The 21,414-nt window shown below is 41.2% G+C and overlaps 1 protein-coding gene across 6 annotated transcripts in view; it reads right to left on the reverse strand.

Annotated features, from left to right (window-relative positions):
- Nucleotides 1–12,285: 12,285 nt before the first annotated feature.
- UBE3A (ubiquitin protein ligase E3A) overlaps nt 12,286–21,414 on the reverse strand; it is a 33,184-nt gene continuing 24,055 nt past the window's right edge. For all 6 annotated transcript variants that reach the window (XM_083734242.1, XM_083734245.1, XM_083734240.1 and 3 more), the window contains 7 exons: nt 19,740–19,884; nt 18,496–18,701; nt 17,060–17,224; nt 15,969–16,124; nt 15,804–15,877; nt 14,499–14,642; nt 12,286–14,035 (listed from right to left, as the gene is read on the reverse strand). In XM_083734242.1, the coding sequence (XP_083590368.1) occupies nt 13,915–14,035; nt 14,499–14,642; nt 15,804–15,877; nt 15,969–16,124; nt 17,060–17,224; nt 18,496–18,701; nt 19,740–19,884 (1,011 nt within the window). In that variant the 3' untranslated portion in view covers nt 12,286–13,914. The remainder of the gene's footprint in view (nt 14,036–14,498; nt 14,643–15,803; nt 15,878–15,968; nt 16,125–17,059; nt 17,225–18,495; nt 18,702–19,739; nt 19,885–21,414) is intronic.

The raw sequence follows: 21,414 nt of genomic DNA on the forward strand, positions 1-21,414 counted from the left end.
AAGGGCTGGAACTGAGTTCCAGTGAGTGCTGGCTGGAAAAAAAAGCCCTGGTTGCACATAGGCCCCATTGAACTCAATGTGAAAACTTAAAACATGACTAATTTAATTGCATTGATTCAGTGCGACCCAACTGCAGTGAATCCAGGACTAGAACCCAACTCTCAGTGTCTAACATGATGTCCTCCTTAATACAATGGTACCTTGGGTTACATATGCTTCAGGTTACATACGCTTCAGGTTACAGACTCCACTAACCCAGAAATAGTGCTTCAGGTTAAGAACTTTGCTTCAAGATGAGAACAGAAATCGTGCTCCGGCGGCGCGGTGGCAGCAGGAGGCCCCATTAGCTAAAGTGGTGCTTCAGGTTAAGAATAGTTTCAGGTTAAGAATGGACCTCCGGAATGAATTAAGTACTTAACCCGAGGTACCACTGTACAGTTGTTTAGAACTGCAGCCTAAGTTTGTTTGATGGTCTGAGACGCAGCAAATGTAACTGCTCAAATTGTACCTCAAAGTTATGCATGGTACTGCCTCATGATGTGGAAAACATCAGAAGGAATGCTGGGTTGCTTTGATGATGCTGCCTTGGCAGCCCCAAAGCGCTACTGAGGTGAAACATAATGCAATCACGAGGAGCTGAGGTGACTTAAGGCAAAGGAATCACTTGCTTTAGTTGCCCACCTATGACAGAGGCTAGGAATCTGTGTCCTGTCAAGTGTTGTGGGACATCAGCCCCAGCCAGAATATGTAAACAATAATACAAAAAATAATACAAAATATGAAGTTATCAAAATGCATAAAATGTACAACTCATCCAAGTAGCCAACAATTAAATTCAAACCATGATTCTTAAGATGCTATCCGACTAAGGCATACTCAGAAAGGATCTACTTCGAGTAGGACTTAATGCTGGCTGGTATGCTTGCATTTGCTGACAGAGCTGCATAGATGTTGTAGAAATTTTGAATTCAAACATGTCTATGATCCATAGTCAATACAGGGCAACCACCACATGGAGGGGGCTTGAAATAACACCTGTGTGATGGCACCCCCCCCGTCCTGATTTTGCAGTTGTGTAAAATCGTATAACCACCTTTTTTATTTGCAATGCCTACTCTGGCAGATTCCCCACAGTGAAATTGAGACATGCAGTACAATCCTATATATGTGTCCACTGAGTTCTGTGGGATTTACTCCCAGGTGAGTGACAGTAGTATTGCAGTCGCAGTATGTGATGATTTAAGTGTGAAACCTCTCCATATGTTACAGCCACTGTGTGGAACACTTATTTATATATGGACAAAGTCATTGGTAACATATATGGCTGGTCCAAAGAGGTCATCAGTGAAGAATGTTCTGGAAGGCCTCTGTCCCCTCATTGTATTACCAACCGTCCATCTTTAATGCTTACTTTTCATGATCCAAGCTCTTTAAACCACCTGCAGTTTGAAGAAAATTGGACATTCCCACCACCTCCCGGTTTTGGTGCATCAGATTGGCTTTTCTTCCAAAATCCCTTGACAGTTTTTTCTTAAATGTATGACATTGACAAATAAACCATCAGTTCAGAACCCAGCAGCTCTGGTTCCCTTATTTGGCTCTTTAGAACCAACATATAACGAGCAGAAAAATCTGATTTTTAAAGCTTCCGAGAAAGAGCTAAGGCATAATCTGGAGAATATTCACTGTTGATCCTCATGAATCCCAACGGGACTCTCAATAATCCAGGACGACTCAGAATCCTGCGTCCATTTATGAACTCAGAAAGAATGGCTCAGGAACACGCAGGCTAAGAAGTCTTTTGGATATTACACTGAACCCTGAAGCTAAGTGGCAACTCAAGAAAAAATGCTACATAGGGGAGAAAATGAGGGGGCAGGATATGGCGGCAGCTCTCAAATCATTCACATTTTCCCTTGCAAAACCAAGACTGAATCTGCCAGCTATGCTCGATTAGTTTGCCTTGCCTCTTGGCAATTCTCTTTGTGGTCCATTAGGCTGGAATATAGGATTCTACTTAGCAGGCTTTCAGCTACTGAGACCACATCAGCCAGCTTTTCTGATCTTGTTAGGAATCCAAATAGACACAGTGCACCGCTGTGAACAGCCTCTCCTACTTGTACTAGCAAGTCTACATTGGCATATTCCAAAGCAGTGCAGCAATTTGCTTTTTCTTCATAGCCTATCAGATATTTTTGACACTGACAATGAGAGGCAGATGGCAAGGCTTCTGAATTAAAGCTCGCCCCCTTTAATATCCCTGTGCTGCTGAAACACTAGACGCATTATGGCAGAGTTCCCCAAACTTGGGTCTTCAGCTGTTTTCGGACTACAACTCCCATCATCCTTAGCTAGCAGGACCAGTGGTCAGGGATGATGGGAATTGTGGTCCAAAAACACGAAAAGTTTGGGAAACACTGGTGCAGATGGAATGAAGTGCATATGTGTCATTTGTCATGCACAAGGGTCATTGCTGAGTTTTCATCATCAGCACAGGGGCTATGCTGCAGGAGTTATAGTATATATACCGTATTTTTTGCACCATAACGCTCACTTTTTTCCTCCTAGAAAGTAAGGGGAAATGTCTGTGCGTGTTATGGAGCAAATGCCTGCGGGTGGCGGGGGGGGGGGATCTGCTGCAGTCGTGAGCAGAGGATCCATGGTTCCCCTTCCTTCCCTCCTCCGTGGTTACAAAGCATGGATCCACATGGATCCTCAGGATTTTTGCATTGGGCTACTCCAAACTCACTGTCATATCACATGTCTGTGGCCACAGCATGAACCACAAAAATCATACACCCACTATTTCGTTTAGAATATTTTTTTTCTTGTTTTCCTCCTCTAAAAACTACGTGCGTGTTATGGTCTGGTGCGTGTTATACAGCGAAAAATATGGTAAGCAGGTGACTCAGCACTCATGTGGGGGTTACCTTCTCGGCCCCCGCACGCATAAGCGAAAAGTGCATAACTGGGGAGCACCCTCTAAAAAGCCTCTAAACCCCTCTCTGCTCTCTCACCAATCCAGTTCAGTAATACTATAAAAAACCCACAACTAAAATGGAAGCTCTGGGGCTGGTGGGAGAGTGGAGGTTGTGCAGGGAAGCAGCTGCTGTGCTACCCTGTGGCTGAGCAAGCTCAACAAGCCCTGCTGCACCTCCCGTCTCTTTCGACATCCTCTTTGCATCCTCTTTCGTCTCCTCCATGAGCCACAAGGACTCTGCAGCTCTCTCCTGTGATTTCCAGCTTGGAAAGATTTATATCATAAATGCAGTCACGCATAAGTGGGGGATGGATGCATACACACACAATCAAATTGCAGCATTAAATTAAATTTTGGACATGTTCAATACTGAGTAACAAAAACTGTGTGGGTTGTACCATGTCACGTAAAACTACCTCTCTCTCTCTCTTCCCCTTGCAACTGCCCCAGACTGACTCCCAAGCACCCTGTTGGATGCAAACCAACATCTTTGCATTGTGGTTCCTTATTATTGCCTAATTCTCTTATCATACATAACTTCTTATCTGCCCTGAGCAAGTGCAATAGAAACAACTACATGTCACTTACCTGTTTCCTCCGACACTCCTTCCTCCATGGTGAATATTAGACTGGAAGCTACTCAGGAAAAGGGACCTCTCTGGAAAATGCTTTGCATGTTGATGGTGCCATGTGCAATTAATAAACTAACAGCATAATGCAATAATAGCAACAATAATGTGGACGCCATTCTACAGTTGTTTAAATGATGCGTAATGACTCTTTGTATTTTAAAAATCATTTTATTATTCTGCCTTTAGCATTCTGCTGTTCTTTGATTTTGTTTTCATGTAGCACTAGCTGCCTTGGGCTCAGTTGCACTTGCAGAACGATCACATAACTCGGACCATTTACACAACTGCCTCCGAGTGCCCTCTCCCATTTTGTAGAGTCTGCTTGGCTCCCTGGTGTACCCTGGACCTCAACGTGCTTGAATGCAAGTGGAGAGGAAGTTGGTCCATGCTCATAATCAAGGCTACTCAGTAGCAGCAAAGGTGGAAAAGGAGGTATCTGCTGCCGTCATTGCATCCTCATTGGTATCTAAAGCACCACCATATGCAGTGTGGTGACAGTGGAAAAAATTAGGGGAAATACTGTAAGTGCTTCAAATTTATATCCATTGTTTGACTTCACGGGTCGCCAGTGTGGTGCCATTGGGCCAGCAAAGGTCTTCACTGCCATCTACAGGGTCCTCTCCCTCTGCTGAAAGAAGTGATCTGTGATAGCCAATAGCAGGTATGGGGAACCTTTTCCACCTGAGGGAGGCATTTCCTTCTAGGCTATCTTCCAAGGGCCACACGCCAGTGGTCGGTGTGAGCAGAGGCAAAAGTGGGCGGAGCAATGCATGCAAATGTTACATTTGTCCAGTAGGCTAGTTTCTACACATATGAACACGTCCATGTCTAGCCTCCACCTGGATCAATAAGAGGCATGATCAGAGTTCAAGGACACATCCCACAAGGGTGCAAATGAGAGTTGTGGTGCGGGGAGATAAAGTTAAAGAGGTCTTTAGGTCTGATGTTCCCAGCCTCTGGCCAACAGATAGGTTTGCCATATTTCAAGCAGCGAAAATCTGGACACAAATTGTTGACCTTTTTTCTTTTTGAAATTTGTTTTTCTGTTTAATCATATCATCAGTGCATACTGTGTTACAGTCAAACATGAGATAATAAGAAAAAACAACTTAAATCTTTTCAAACTGCGTCCAGTCTTCTTTTAGTTTCTTATCATCTTTATTTCTTAATCTGGCGAGTCATGCTGGCGAGTTCTATATAATCTAATATTTTAAGGTGCCATTCTTCTTGTGATGGTATTGCATTTTGTGTTACCAGAGTTTGGGCCGCTGTAGTCACATCCATCCATAATGTAGAGTGATTTTTTCAGATTTCTGCTGTTATTATTCCCAGAAGGAAAAGCTTCTGGGTTTTTAGGAAATGTTCTTTTAAACATTTTCTGAAGTTCATTATAAACCATCTCCCATAATTCTTTTATTATTCTGCAAGACCACCATGAATGATAAAATAAACATTTTGGAGTCAATGTTATTGCTGACCTTTTAAAAGAAAATTCCCAAGTTGCAGAGCTTATTATTATTATTATTATTATTGAAAAATGCCAAAGTTGTTGAGGAAACATGAGTTTTCCAAATGTGTTTTTTGGTTATGTTGACAAAAATCCAGGACGAACTGTCGCTTTTCAGAAATTCCTCCCCAGACGTCACTTCCACCATTGAAATCCAGGTAATGTCCGGGAAAATCATGATTTATGGAAAATCATCATTTATGTGACAAATTAGTGGAGTGGATGGAAAGAGAGCATATTCTATCAGAAGCTCAAGCTGGTTTTAGAGCAAAGCGTTCAACTATAGACCAGGCCCTTATCCTTCAACACCTGGCAGACAAATACTCTAGAAAAGGGGGGTCTTTATATGCAGCTTTTGTGGATTTCAAATCGGCCTTTGATCTAATACCAAGGGATAGACTCTGGGAAAAGCTTGGCGCTACAAACATAGATAAACGCTTATTACGCCTTATCCGTGGTCTATACGAAAACACCAGGGTGAGGGTAAGATGCGATCGGTCAGGCCATCTAACTAAAGAAATTAAAACACACTATGGGGTTAAACAAGGATGTGTCCTCGCGCCAATGCTATTTAATTTTTATATTAACTCTCTAGCAGTAAATAGGACGAAAGAAAATGCCCACCCTCCCAAACTGGCAGGTATGCCCCTCCCGGTGCTTCTGTATGCGGACGATGCAGTCCTACTCTCCTTTTCCTGTGTTGGCTTGAGGAAGCTTTTGAGATCACTTGCTGATTATTGTCAAGCGGAACAACTATCAATAAATTACAGCAAATCTAAAATTATGGTGTTTTCAAAAAAAAGAAGGAAACATAAATGGAGAATTAATGGTCAACCTATTGACCAGGTAGCAACTTTCAAATACCTGGGAATAACTTTTCAGGAAAGGGTCTCGTGGCACCAACAGATGAAAAACGCCATTGCCAACGCAGGAAGGGCCAACAAAGCCCTTACAAGATTCTTTCACGGGAAAGGGGGAAAATATGTTCCGGCGGCCTCCCAGGTTTTTGCTGCAAAAATACTCCCACAACTCACTTATGGATCCCAGGTTTGCAGTTTTAAAAATTTTGCGCCTATGGAGGCATTTCAAGCAAAATTCTATCGGTGTTTATTGGGGATCCCTCCCTGTGTATCTAATATAGCTGTCCGCTTAGAAGTTGGACAACTACCCGTTAACGCGCGTTTGTGGATTCTAAAGATACACTACTGGTTAAAACTTATTTTTTCCCCGGCCGGTTTGGCGCCCTTAACACTCTTAGACACCTTTCATTCTACCTGGAAAGCTTCCCTGTTTGAAAAGATAAGAAGCTTGGGATTCTCCCCGCAGATCTTGATAGCGGCAGGATATGAGAGAGCCAGAAGTCAAGTGCTCCAGCGCATTAGGGACATAGAGCTGCAATGTCATATGGGCAAAATGGATAAACACGCCACAATTAGAGACTTTGGGAGAGAGTTCTCACCCGCAAACTATCTGTCTGATTTACAAATACCTAAGTACAGACATTCCTTTACCCTGGCCAGATTAAACGTTCTGCCCTCTGCCCTGCTGTTAGGCAGATATGAGGGCAAACCATATGAGTCACGTGTTTGCCCATGTGGCTCATCGGAAGTGGAAACAAGTTTGCATGTATTGCTGCACTGTAGTTATTACGAGGATCTACGCCTGACCTTTATTGCCCCAGTTCTACAAAAGCTTAAAAATGAATCAGAACTTCAATGTATGAGAGCCTTGGTAGAAGATAAGGTTCCTGTAATCACGATCAATGTTGCTAAATTCTGTGCAGCCGCTATCAGACGCAGAAAACAAGAGCTTTCCAATGTCAACATGCAGGCGAAGGCAAATACTTAATTTTATTCATGCTGTCCAATCTTAAATTGTTGTTATGGCCTAATCTGTATTGAAATTGTCCTTTGTTTTTTCCGGTGCTATGTTTCGCTGACTAGCTGTACGAGTCAATCTGGTCTGTGACCGTTTAATAAAATTTGATTTGATTTGATGATTTATGGCAGCCCTACCATAGAGCAGCTTGTGTGTGATGCCCAGTTTCTCTGGTTTGCAAATGTGCCCATAGGTCTAAAAAGGTTGGCACTCTGTTTGACATGGTCTGACTGTTCTAATGTCAACAAAATGGTTTCTGTTCACAAGGCATTTGACTTCCCTCCTCGGAGTGAAAAGACTCTAGTGTTTATAGAAACTGTAGCATTGTCCTGCAATAAATATTTACTCGGCTTAAGGTGTCCATTCGTGGAAAAACCAAACTAATAAAGCTACCATCCATGGTGATTCCCATCTTTGAAAAGAAGGCTTTCGTTTTTTGCTTCCTTAACAACGCAGATTAGGAACTCGATCTCATCAACAAACCCTTGATTGTTGGCGTCGCACTTCGATACGTCTTGAGATTTAAGAACACCCTTGGAGTAAATTCAAAGGCTTCTTCCACACTCCTGGCAACAGAAAACCACAAAAGGCTAAATATGATCTGCTGTGGAAAGGAGAAAAAGCAGCCAGAAAAGAATTAAATCCAAGCACTTGTCTGGTTTCATATATAAAATTTCAACCTTCTCTTCCACAATGGTTGAAAGGCGTGAGTTCAAAGATGGAGAGAAATTGCAGCTGGCTTTGTTTTGCAATGCCAAGGAGGAGATCCTGTTAAACAGGAAGCTTAGGATCTTGGAGTCCATGAAGAAGCAGGCAGAAACCTCCTTCACTCTTGATCAAAGAATCTTGTACAACAGATTCAGCCTCAAGCTCAGGAGGTCAGAAGCGGCTCATGCCAAGCTGCACGGCAACAGAGACCTTGCCAAACAGCTTTCCAAGAGCCTCTTTCCAAATCTGCATACGGTTGTGACGGATGGTAGCAAACAGGCGGTGAGAGTTATATTGCAGAATGAGGAAGCCTCCCGGACTGTTTCAGCTCCGTGCAGAATACAGACTCATCTGGCTGCGGTCTCAGTTGCCAAGAATCAGAGCTGCCAAGACTTGCAAGGTAAGGAAGCAGAGATTAAGGATCCACAGAACTACCTTGGAGCTATTAAGGAAATTGATGCACAAAGAGGATATCGCAGGAAGGATGTATCAGCTGCTAAAAGGGTTTCCATTTGCAAAAGGCAAACTGACTTAAGTGAGCCTATCTGCATTCTTGGATACAAAAGGCCCTTCACTGCCTATCATCAGAAACACGACAGGCTGTCCGATGTGAATTACAGATATCAAGGGATTTCGGAGACAACTTATTCACAGCTACAGCATCCACAAGCTGAGGCTACAGATCCTAACATGTCTTTGTGCCCTGAAGGACTTGTAAATAAAGGACTGAAGGAAGGCTTTCTGGAGCAAAAAAAAAGTAGCAAGGGGGAAAGAAATAAAAAATGGAGACCTAATTCTAGGAATCTTTTCTTAGGGTTGGACAACACACCACAGGGAAGATACTCCAGCAAGGCAAATCACGTGATGGTAGACAATCATGGCAGTTTTAATAACAAAGTCAAGCTTTTTGTCCAGAAGATCGCAGCTTTAAAAAAGGAGGCAGACTCCACTTTACAAGATTATTATTCTGAGCGACTGGTAGAAAATTTAGGGAGTCAGGTAAAACAGGATTTTCTATGGGATACTCAACAGGAGCAGGCAAAATGGAATCCAGTAGGTCCGGAAAGCAATCACCGAAGCATTACAATAAAGAATTTGGACAGGGATTTTATGAGAAAGGAAAGTCCTTTAGAAATTCTGATATGGGAATATTATAATGAGATTATTACGGAAGAGAACCTCATTGAAAGAAAGTGGTTGAACAATAATCCTTATCAACTGATCGTAAACTAAGGTTTGGAGTTTCCAATAATCTTTCACACACACCCTACAGTATTTAGCCCATATGATTTCAAGAGAAAATATGCGCTGATAACTGTTGCTTAAAACCAGAAAGAGCCTTACCTGAAGGGATAGGATTTACTTAATATTTCTAATTACATGCACTCCCAAAACTTGCATTAAGTGCTCAATGATCTACAGTTACTCTGTTAGGCCCAACATATCTTTTGACAGTTTGTCAAGGAGAAATAAATTTCAATCCCAGTGTACATTGAAAAAAAACGGGCAAACATATGCATATGAAGATCTGCTTAAGTAGGGTAATTTAATTGAAGAAAATACTTCAGTTGGGACTGGAGACCTACAAGCAACTTACAAATGGACAAAAATTGTCAAGTCCTGATAATAAAATTCTTCCTAATAATTGTCAACATGTTTACCATCTGAGTAATTTATTAAATGTTTTAGGGTAAAGGTGATAGGTGGCATCAGATTTGTTTGTGCATCAGAATTTCCTTTCACTCCTCCCCTTGATAAGACCCCCAAGCCCCACTCAAGAGTTAGCAGACCATATAGAACAGGTATCTGCAAGGGGCAGAGGGAGGGGAAGTCCTGCTGTACAAGCAGAACTCCACTCATCCAATACAGTGATACCTCAGGTTACAGACGCTTCAGATTACAGATTTGGGGGGGGGGGGAGGTAGCAGTTGAAAATACTCAGATAAACTATAAGCATATCTGGATTTATTTATATAGAATATTTTAATTCCTTCCTTTTTACAGTGGTACCTCAGGCTACATACGCTTCAGGTTACAGACTCCGCTAACCCAGAAATAGTGCTTCAGGTTAAGACCTTTGCTTCAGGATGAGAACAGAAATTGGGCTCTGGTGGCACAGCAGCAGCAGGAGTCCCCATTAGCTAAAGTGGTGCTTCAGGTTAAGAACAGTTTCAGGTTAAGAACGGACCTCCGGAACGGATTAAGTACTTAACCCGAGGTACCACTGTACTGGATATGACCCAGTTCTTCCACCAAAAGAGAGGAACTTTGGCACATAGGCCAGAATCTCTCTTCCAATGTGCCACTTTACTAACCTTATACCGCCATGAAACTGTGCCTTCTTCCAGATTCCCTTCTGCCTCTTTTCCATAAAACCGAACTCAGTGTCTGTTGTTTTCTTTCCAAACTCAGCTAGATTATATTGTGGAGGGATGACATGGCTCAACTCGTCACCTTTCAGAATCCACCTGGCAGAATCCAGGGCTCTTTTCCTGCTGCCACTGAGGTTGTTGCTATTTGTTGTACTAATGGTTGTGTCAGCTGCCATTAATGCAGTAGTATCAGGGAGAATGATAAGTCTTCCTTCTGGTCTTTACTTACACAATCAAGGACTCCAATCCCAATTAATCCTTGTATTGGTTGTCTTCACCCTAGTTTATGCTAGAGCAACATGCTAAAATGTGTAACAGTCCTCTCCTGAGCCACCTGAGTGGAAATTGCCCCCTCTTAAAAGGACAGGTTCTTGGGTATGCGACCAAAATCCTTGATATGTATAGGTACTTATTCTAAGAAAGAAAATCTAATAGAATTGGCTGCCCTAGATCCGTGCTTTTATCAAGGCACGTTGTCTAGAGAAATTTGTAACCTGGAATTCTACACAGAAAGCTCCCCACAGAAGGGAATCTCTCTGCCCCACTGTAAGTGTTCATGTGAAGTTGCCTTACAACCAGGGATGGAGAACCTGCATCCCATCAGCCAAAAGTGGCCTGCCAGACCCTTTTGGGACATGCCATGGACTTCATTTGTGAACTCAAGCGAATGACAGGTGGGAAGCCTTGCCTAACTTGTCAAATCTAACCCTCGGAGCCAAAAAGGTTCTGCACCCCTGCCTTACATCAGATCAGGATACAGTACAAGACACAGCATGAGTCATAGAATTGTAGAGTTGGGACACCAAGAGTCATCTTATAATTGGCACAGTTAGCAAGGCCACCGCTGGGTAATATCTGGCTGGTGCTGATTTGGAACAGAGTCTCCTCAGTAGCAGGCTCCCTTCTTACGGAATGCTCTCCCTGATGAGCTACTTTTATCTCCCTCATTAGTTACACCTGGACAGAACTTTACAAAATCCTTGTCTTCCCAGGTGTTTGATGGCTAAAATATATTGTTCAAGATTGCCAGGGACTTGTTTAGCTGTGAGAATACAGGATTGTTTTAAAATTGTTTTTAAAAGTTCATTTCTCTTTGCTACCCTGGACTCCTTTGGTGAAAGGCCAGGACAGAAATTTAACGAATAGAAAGTAATGTTTACATATAGTATTACAAATGACCATTTACTGTACACAGTCCTAGAAAAAGCACAGTCTGTTATCTCTCCTCAATGTGCTACTAATACACAGTATTGTATTATTTAAAAAGGAGACACAGAAGTACAGTGGTACCTTGGTAGTTGAACGGCTTGGCTCCCGAAAAAATCGGCTTCCGAACGTCGCAAAACCAGAAGTGAGTGTTCCGGTTTGCAAACGTTTTTCGGAAGCTGAACGTCCGATGTGGCTTCCAATTGTGTTCAGGAAGCTTCTGCAGCCAACTGGAAGCTGCGCCTTGGTTTTCGAACGATTTTGAGAGTCGAACAGACTCCTGGAACGGATTAAGTCTGAGAACCAAGGTACCACTGTACAGGTAAACAGGCTAGGTGCTCATGTTACAGAAACTATTACCATACAAAAGCGACCCACAACAAAATGTTGCAGTGTATCCTCCCTCCTAACAGGAGTGCTGCTCTCCAGAGCTTTCTGGTATTGGAAGGCGGCCTAGTGTAAGAACTTAAAAACCAATTAAATGTAGGAGGTGACTTCAGCTACAACCCTCAACACGCATAATTACAACACAGCGTTAGTCATGCTGAACAAATGGGACTCGCTTCTGAGTTGGCCTGCATAACAGCACTGTTAAGAGGAAATAGATCAATACAACATCTAGTGCCTTCTTAGGAGCCCCCGGAAAAGTTCATCATTTATCTATTAACATAGGAAATTGTTTCAGCCATCAGAATTTCATCCCTTCAGGTGGCTATTTTAAAACTGCCCGTTAATTGAGGCATATACAAATAACCACAGAAATTACGGTATATGCTTAGCTCCTCCCACCCCCTGCTTTCACCTATAAGATGAGTAAAAAGCCCCACTAATGTCAAGACACATTTGAGAGTGGTAAAGGCCGTCAGTTTCAAGTGAATTGTTAAGGACAGCTTTATACCAAAGGGAGTCAATAAATATGGCATTTTAAATCAAGGTCACTCCAACGATACCAGGGTTAACTTACGAAACTAAGAAAATCACTTTTCTTCTTTGTCACTGGACCATGGTGGAAAACATCACTGTTTTATTTAGCATTATTGGTACATAACAGTTGCCTGTATCTATTACTAAAAAAAATTAATAAAATAATCCTGAAAGACACATTTTTCTCTCTCCCTCAAATGAAATAATACCAATTCTGCACAAATCAAGCTGATTTGTTGTGTGTAGTAGTCAGGCATAGCAATCACCAAGGCACAAGCTCAGATCTGCACATCAGTTGTCACTTGCAGTTAAGACGAGGTATGCAAATTACATTGTCTTGGTTAAAAATGTACAGTCCCTTTATTTTATATTGTTACAGCGGCGACCACCAACGTGCAGGGACAATCTGTAGAAAGGTAAGGGCTCCGTCCCTCTGATATAGGATGCAGACTTAAAACACTCCAAACCTATGGCATGTTATGTAAGAGATGGAAGTGAGCTTAGGGTTTATTTCCGACACATACAATGAATAATTGGGAGTATTACAATGCAAACTTGCCCTTAAAGATGTTTAATTATTCCCCCACCATTGCTAAACTGGGGTGGGGGTGGGGAGGTGATGAATCCCTTGGCTGCACCACTGATCATACGATTTGAAAAAGGAACAACAATTCATTAAAATAACTTGCAGGGAAGACTGGATTGTCTATTTAAAATGTCAACATAATAGGCAATTAAAATTTTGTTTTAAGTGCACTTCACATGCTTTTGATTATAGACCCAACGTTCCGATTTCTCCAACAACACATTTCATCCTACTCTAATGCTGTTTGGCTGAAAATGCACTTTTCCCAGTAAACAACTTTTTTTTCTTTTAAAAAAAAGAAAAGACAAAACCCAACCTAACTATGTTTACGCTTTCATACAGCTAGAAACCTTGCTAATTAAAAACACTGTATGCTACTAGACAAGACATGTGAAAGACAACATATATATTGAAATGAGATTATTATTTTTTTAATTGTTGTGCTGTGACTAAAGTAAAATTCTCAAAGGCTGCAGTTAAACATTCCAAAGTTCTCCCTTCCATTTTTATTGAGTCTAAAGATTTTTCCACACATTTCTTTGGGGGCTAGAACAGCAGTCATTGCATCACACCATTTCGCTTTCCAAGACTTCAAGTTTCAAAAGCAAAACTGTCCAAAAAAGTACAGTTCTTGATTTTTGATTTGATTAAACTGGGACGAAAAATGTAGCACATACTTAAAAAGGTTACACAATCTACAAATGATGGCAATATTTTTCCTCGGGAGAGTACAGTTTCGTTTTCTTGTAAATACTCAAAAAAGAAAAAAAAAGAAAAAGGCTCAACTTCAAGCAGTAATAAACACAAGCAAAAGTGATTTAACCCTTTAAAATAAATATTCAGGAAAACCTCTCTGTACATACAAGTGAAAGAATATGTAACACTTTCACGCTAAAAGAAAAATAATTTGTTCAAAGAAGCAGCTGAAATCTGCTGTTCCAGCCCAATGTCCCCAAGTGAAGAAGGGGGCACAGACACGAGTGACTACTGTAGCTCTCTATATCTTATGGCCTTTTTGTGGGTGTGGGGTGGGGTGGGGGTTATTTTATTTATTTATTTTGGACAGGGACACCATCACCACCAAATCTTTTTAATCCCTTTTGTTATTTTATTTATTTTCGTTACAGCATGCCAAATCCTTTGGCATATGTGATGGCCTTCAACAATCTCTCTTTAAGTTTTTCTTTGCTGGAGTACTCTGGAAGCAGAAGGACATTAAAGCATGTGTGAGACGTCGGTAACCTACGGAGAAAGGGAAGAGGAGAAAACGATCAGGTCACGGGAGAGCGGAACACAAAACGCACAAGCCATTACTGTCGCTTTTCTCAAATCAACAACTAGTACAGTCGTACCTCGGATGTCGAACGGAATCCGTGACGGAAGTCCGTTCGACTTCCAAAACATTTGGAAACCAAGGCGCGGATTCCGATTGGCTGCAGGAAGCTCCTGCAACCAATCGGAAGCTGCATCGGACATTTGGGTTCCAAAGAACCTTCGCAAATCAGAACACTCACTTCCAGGTTTGCGGCATTTGGGAGCCAAAACATTTGACTCCAAGGCATTTGACTTCCAAGGTATGACTATAGTGGGGACTGAGGGGGAACTCAACTCAGAAAGAGGCTTAAAACGTATTTTTTTTACACTTGCTGCATGATACACTTAAATTTCTGAATTTTAAAGTAAGATTTACGTCAAACGAGTTTACCTTTCTGTGTCGGGGCCATTTTTGGCTATAATCATCTTTAGTTTTCCGAGTCCTCCTACTGGGGCTCTGTCTGTGCCTGTTGTAAACTGGAGGAATAGTCTTTTTTGCTCGTCTGTAAATGAATGGACTATTTCCCAAAATTCTCTGTTGAAGCAAAAATGAAAATAAATAAATATTCTGGGAACAGCAAAACGTCTTGTGCTGCTTATATCTTGCCCTTAACCTTAGAAGTAGCAAATGCAAGCATACTGTATCAATATACAGTGGTACCTCTGGTTACGTACTTAATTCGTTCCGGAGGTCTATTCTTAACTTGAAACTGTTCTTAACCTGAAGCACCACTTTAGCTAATGGGGCCTCCCACTGCTGCTGCACCGCCGCCACATGATTTCTGTTCTCCTCCTGAAGCAAAGTTCTTAACCCAAGGTACTATTTCTGCGTTAGTGGAGTCTGTAACCTGAAGTATATGTAACCTGAAGCATAACCCAAGGTACCACTGTTTTGTTTAAGAGTGTTTTCAAATGCAAAAATACTATATAAAGAGGCACACATATATCTCAATCCAGGTAGGGGAATATGGTGCTTCTGAATGTATATTCCTACCTGACTGAAGAACTGCACTCTCATTTACTCAAACACCTACAGACTTCTACTCAGCTTCAGTGGTCTGTTTTAGGGCTTTGGATGAGGATGAGGACAGTGGATGGCAGTCTACCTTCTCATTTCCCACACTGCCTAAGTTACCTAACACTCCCCCTTTCTCAACACTATCCTTAGCTGTTGAGAGCGCTAGCATGAACATACTAGCACGTGACGCAAAATTTGAGAATGGGTCCTCCACTGTTTTTGGCAAGTACAAAACTTTTCCAAATAGCCACGTTGATTACAAAACAGAAGTTGCTACTATATGACCAGGCAAGGCTCTAGGAAAAGCTATTTGGGGGAGCCCATAAAGTTCAAAGACCATTATTAGGCAACATAGGCTCTGAAAGCTGGGAGGGGACAATAAATATTTTTATTTTTTTGGGGGGAGCACCCCCTCCCCTTTGCTACTCTTGAAGTCATCCTTCTACATGTGATTTTTTGACCTATGTCTAATACATCAGATCTTCTGGTTTTAACCACAGAATGGACAAGAAAAAAAGATCTAGTATATTTTAAAACGGGAAGCCTTAAACACATCTCTTTTTTGTTTTCTAAACTGTGCATTATCTGGTACATTTGTGTCGTAATTTAGCTATTCACACCACTTGCTAACAGGCAGAGTTTTCTCCATTCACCCACAGAAAAACTTAAACCTCCTACCTAATAATTAGAGAGTCTCTGGTATAGCCGCCATCATACTCCGTAGTTTCTTCTAGAGCTTGAAAGTCTAGATTCTATAAATACAAGACATCGTATCACCACCTCAGACTTTAGATATTCAGCAGAGAGCAAGTTATTGTCTTTTGCACGTTTCAAGTGCCTTACCCTACTTCCGCAAATGAGCAATTCAATCTCTTCGGGTCTAAATAAATATTTTAGGGGAGATTCGTTGGTTACCATGTGGAATCCTCTTCGAAAGGCCTTAAACTGCTTCTCTACTGATTTGTTGAGAATGTAGTCAGAATACAGATTCACAAATTCCTGTTTAATAAAAAGACAAATAATGCAAGGTTTCCTCGGTGGTCAAGTGCGAATCTTTCTTTCAACTAACAAGTGGCTACAGGAGAGAAATAGGAAGAACTGCTGCCGAAAATCAGAACAGCCTCCTCCCTATTTAATAACTTATATTTAAATCATTCAGGCTGCTAATAATTTTGAGCTTTCCCCAAATAAATCCTATTTCTTTTCACTCCATCCACGAAATCAAGTGGTTTACAAAACAAGCCACAGAGAATGTCTCACATCATCATCTACTTCTAATAAAGGTATTTAAAAATCTAATAAATAATAACAATAACAACAACAATTTATACCCTGTCTATCTTGCTGCGTTTTCCCAGCCACTCTGGGCGGCTTCCAGCAGAATATAAAAACATAATAAAACGTTAAAAACTTCTGAATACAGGGCTGCCTTCAGATGTCTTCTAAAAATTGTGTAGTTCTTTATCTCCTTGACATCTGATGGGAGAGTATTCCACAGGGAGGGCAGTACCGCAAGAATTTTCCCCAAAATCACTTCTCAAAATCACAATTTATCAGAACCCCCTTCTCAGTGCTTCATCCTATACTCCCTCTCTCATTATCTTTTGCTAGCAGGCAGAGATGCTTTCATTCATATAGCCTTTTGGCCTTACAAGTTGGCTTGTTATGGCAATTGTAAGTCTGCTGAAATTAGTTGAACTGGTGGCATTTCTTTCAGTTTTGTTGGTATGTTTCACTCAATTTATTTTCACGCTTTTGTTTTACTTTGAGCACTATTTGCAAATGAGAAAATACAACTTTCTGACAGCCTCAGCAGAGATCATGCAAATGAGCTTAATTTATATAAATGCATACAAGGTGTGTTTCTATCTGTTCTCCTGGAATATTGATCAGGTAATCACTCAGCAACTGATGGCACTGCCCATTCAAATTACCTTTCTGTTTTCATTTGTAATAGGGATTTTATCTCCATTTTCCTTTAAATCGTGCATCATCGGATTACCAAAGAGATCCGTATGAGATATCTGGAAGGTTATCATCATATCATCTTCCACGCTTCCCTCATACTGCAACAAGTCTCTTAAGCTTTGATAGAGAACCTAAAATGAAACAAGACATATTTCACAAGGCTTTAAACTCCCAGCAACAGACCTGGTAATTATGCAGTATGCACGAACGTTATGGGTCAAACTGTATGTTTTTACTTACACCCATGTCAGTTTCCAGATTTAAATGAAAAGCAGCTATAGGATACTGTGAATCAGATCACAGCAACTGTGGAGGAGAGAGCTCTTTAATCCTTTATTCAAAGGCTGTTTTTCCTATCCAAATCACCTTCATGTGCTGTTTTTCCACAGGCAGGGAAGAGATCCCCACATCCCAGTAGGTGGAAAAGCAGCAAGGGGAGGACAATTTTGAATGGAAAAAGATCTTTACAACCCCTTGCCTACTGTTCTGATCAAGGTTGTGGCCTCCCAGAGCTGCCTTTCATTAAAAAAAAAAAAAAATGCACACAGCAAGATACTGTTTCAGGCAAGTGTGTGGTTTTTTTTTTGTGGTAACCAAAGCTTAACAATGGCTATAAGTGGAGTCTGATAAAGAGCAGGGGAGGTGGGCGGACACACACACCTCCTTTTGCATTTGGAGAAGAAGTTGTCCTATTTTTACCATCCATAATTTCCAATAGATTTTCAGCTAAAGGAAACAGATGCAAGTTTCTGTTTTGGAATGAAATAACACCGAGAAAATCACTGGCATCGTTTGCTTTCACAACTGCATTGTGAAGTTTCAGAAAGCTAGTTTCGAAACTGTTGTGATCGTCCTTATAACTCAGCTGCCAATATGGCTTGCCGCCACCCTATACATTTAAGATCTCAGCTGCTTAGATAAGACAAACAGGTTAAGTGACCCAGTCACCCTCCCTTCCACACACACGCTCCCCTCTTCTCCAGTACTGGCAAAGCACATTTGTGTTGACAGTACAGGTCTCTTGACACTGCACATTGTGCAGCCTTTTCCTTGAGCACCTGACATCATGTTCTGTAATAACAGGTGACTTGAAGTGTTGCTAAATGCTGACTTTTCTAAAATGCCCATTAAGCAAACTGTCGCAGGACTAAGAGCTGGTGTGGATATGTGTAGTGAAGCAGCAAACAGTGGGAGCTGTGAAGTCACCAGTTTAAACACGGTCTCTGTCATGAACTACTAAGCAAGCAACACTCTCAACTTTGGTCTCTATTATGCAATTTTGAGACAATGGCCACTGATGTTTCATGCAAGAGAACACTCAGAGTGTGTCACACTGCCAACAACAACAACAACAACAACTCAGAATGTAAGTACAGATTTCCAAATGTAATTATCAACTTACAGGGTGAGAGTCTGCCAGGTCACGAAAAGTTCCTTTTTTGCCCATTAGTTTCCTGTAGACAACCATTGGGAAATGGACATCCAGAATGCAGTTATTGTAAATGGCCAGACCCAGCACAATTCCAATCAGTGTAAACTGTCCCTCAGTTTCAAAAGACGATGGGTTAAACCAAAACAATTTTGTAGACTCATCGTAAGTGAACATTCCTATAAAAAAGCATGTCAAAATTAATACTGGTGAATTGAATAGCAAGACTTTTTTAAAAAAGAAAAAAACATGAAAGCTTAATTTTTATTATTTTTGTTACTTAATTTGTATCCGAAGATTGCAAAGCGGTTTACAACATAACAATATAAAAAACACACAAAAATACATAATAAGAATAAGAACACATCAATCAATAATTTCCCCTCCCAGAACACATTTAAAAGGGCATCGGATGTCACTAAGTAAAATAATAATAATAATAATAATAATAATAATAATAATAATAATAATAATTTATTTGTACCCCGCCCATCTGGCTGGGTTTCCCCAGCCACTCTGGGCGGCTTCCATAGAAACAAAAGATACACTAAAATATCACACATTAAAAACTTCCCTGAAAAGGCCTGGTGGAAGAAGAATATTTTCACTGGGCGCCTAAGATGTATAAACCCGGAGAGAGAGCATTCCACAAATGGGGAGCCATTGTAGAAAAGGCCTGTTTTCATGTTGTCACCTTCTGGGCCTCTTGTGGAGGAGGCACATGAAGAAATCCACCTGTTATTTAGTCACAGCTTAGTTCACAGCATCATCCAGACTTCATTCAAAAGTCCCCATGTATAATAAAGCTACCATAATATTCCAAAATCCACTGAAACACACTCTCTCTCTCTCTCTCTGTGTGTGTGTGTGTTGGAAATGGATGCTTAAACATTCCATGACATACACACTATCTGCACAAGAATAGTGTGTATGGAGAAGGCAGCTAGCTACAGCTGGCTTCCGGTGGGCTGGTGAGCACTCAAAACCAAGGCACACTTGCATGTAAAAATGGTGTACCATTCCCTAGAAGGGATGACATGTGATTTTGCTGAGTTGTCACAAGATGGTGTCTAAGGAACGGTACACAAGCTACAAGTAAAAACAAAAAAACCTAGAAAGATGGGTTTTCATATGGCTCAGGAAAGAGTAGGTAACTGTTAAGAAGACAAGACACAAGCCATTTTGCATATTAAATAAATATGAAGTTAATTACGTACCAATATCTGGGTTGAAGATTTCCTCTACAACTAGTTGGAAAAACTCTTTGGAAACTCCTCCTTCATCAACCCCTTGTTCTCCTTCAAATTCCACATACAATTGCTTTTTCAAATCTGCTGGATTTTCCATGGCAATCATTTCTAACTATTGAATAAGAAACAAAACGTTCCTTTAGTACATCCTATTTTATAGGTCACCATGCTGTGGATATACTAAACAGCCCCACCTCCCTCTACTACAACATGCACAAACAAAAATGAAAGCTGTTGTTTTATCTTAGAAATATATTTTAACAACGTAAGGAATAGCGAGACTCAGAAAACGAAGCAGTTTGTTGCAAGTGATTCAGGGTAACGGTCACAATAAATACTTGCCATAGAAAATATTTATAGTCTGTTATACAGAACAGCAGGGGACATAATGAGGTTCACTGTGAGGGGGGGTGGACAATGTGACCCACTTTGGGCTCATCCCATTGTGGTGTCAAAGAAAAAAAAAGGAGGGCATGAAGTTAACTGGGAAGGCCTGCAAGCACTGTGCACATGCCTAGAGAATGTTTTGGATGGATCTGCTAGACCGGGATGGAGGAATATAACACCACCACCACCACTCTGGGTGACTTCCAACAAAAGATTAAAAATACAGTTAAACATCAGTCATTAAATACTTCCCTAAACAGGGAAAGAGGAAACAGGGTTCCCAAAGTGCTCTTGGAACTATCCCCAAGGGTAGGAACCATCCCTCTAGCTGCTGCTTCAGAATCAGACCTTTAGGCTCAGAGTTTGAGGGGATTACTGTCATCTCCAGCGACTAGTACCGTTCCCGCAGCAATAGCTGAGGATGACTCCCATTGTCTCAAAGCCTTGCACAAATCCTACAGAGATCTCTCCTTTAGGGCACACACAAGTTTTAACTTTTAGATTCAAACTTAAAAATAGCCCACAGGATCTTAGAGTACATCTTACAAGTTCATATTCTGCATAAGCCTTAAAAGGAGCCTTGAAGATAGACATGACAGTATCCGCAAAGGATCAGAAGCCATAATCTACACAGTGGCTTGAATCCTTAGACAAAGAACTTCACAGAATAGATGCTTCTCCTTCCCTCCACCCCAGCTGCTTATCGCAGAATCTTCTGGAGCCCTCCCATCCTTTTAGGTTGCATAAGTGTCCATAGGGGAAGGAACATGTTTCTTCTGCAAGATTCCTTAAGATTCCTTGATTTCTATCCTAGAATTGTAGAGTTGGAAGGGACCATGAGGGTCATCTCGTCCAACCCCCTGCAATGCAGGAATCTTTTGCCAATGTGGGACTCAAACCCACAACCTGGAGATTAATAGTTTCATGCGCTACCAATGGTAAGTTAACCAGTACCATATTTTTCCGTGTATAAGACTAGGTTCCCCCCCTTAAAAATGTCAAATATTGGGAGGTGTCTTAATACTCTGGGCCATCTTCCCCCATTTTCTTAAATCTGAGACTTATACATGGGGGCCTCTTACAGACGGAAAAATGTGGTAAATATTTAAAATCCAATCCAGCTTAAAAGGGAGTAGACCAGGGAGTTTGCTGGTTTGTTAGACAGCTGGTGCTCCATGTGTTATTTATTAAGCTGAGCATTGTGTGCAGGTGAGAGTGAACAAACACTAACTGCTTCAAGTCTGAATTGGCATCT

The sequence above is a fragment of the Podarcis gaigeae genome (assembly GCF_964106915.1).
Source record: "Podarcis gaigeae genome assembly, chromosome: 4".
Classification (NCBI taxonomy): Eukaryota; Metazoa; Chordata; class Lepidosauria; order Squamata; family Lacertidae; genus Podarcis; species Podarcis gaigeae.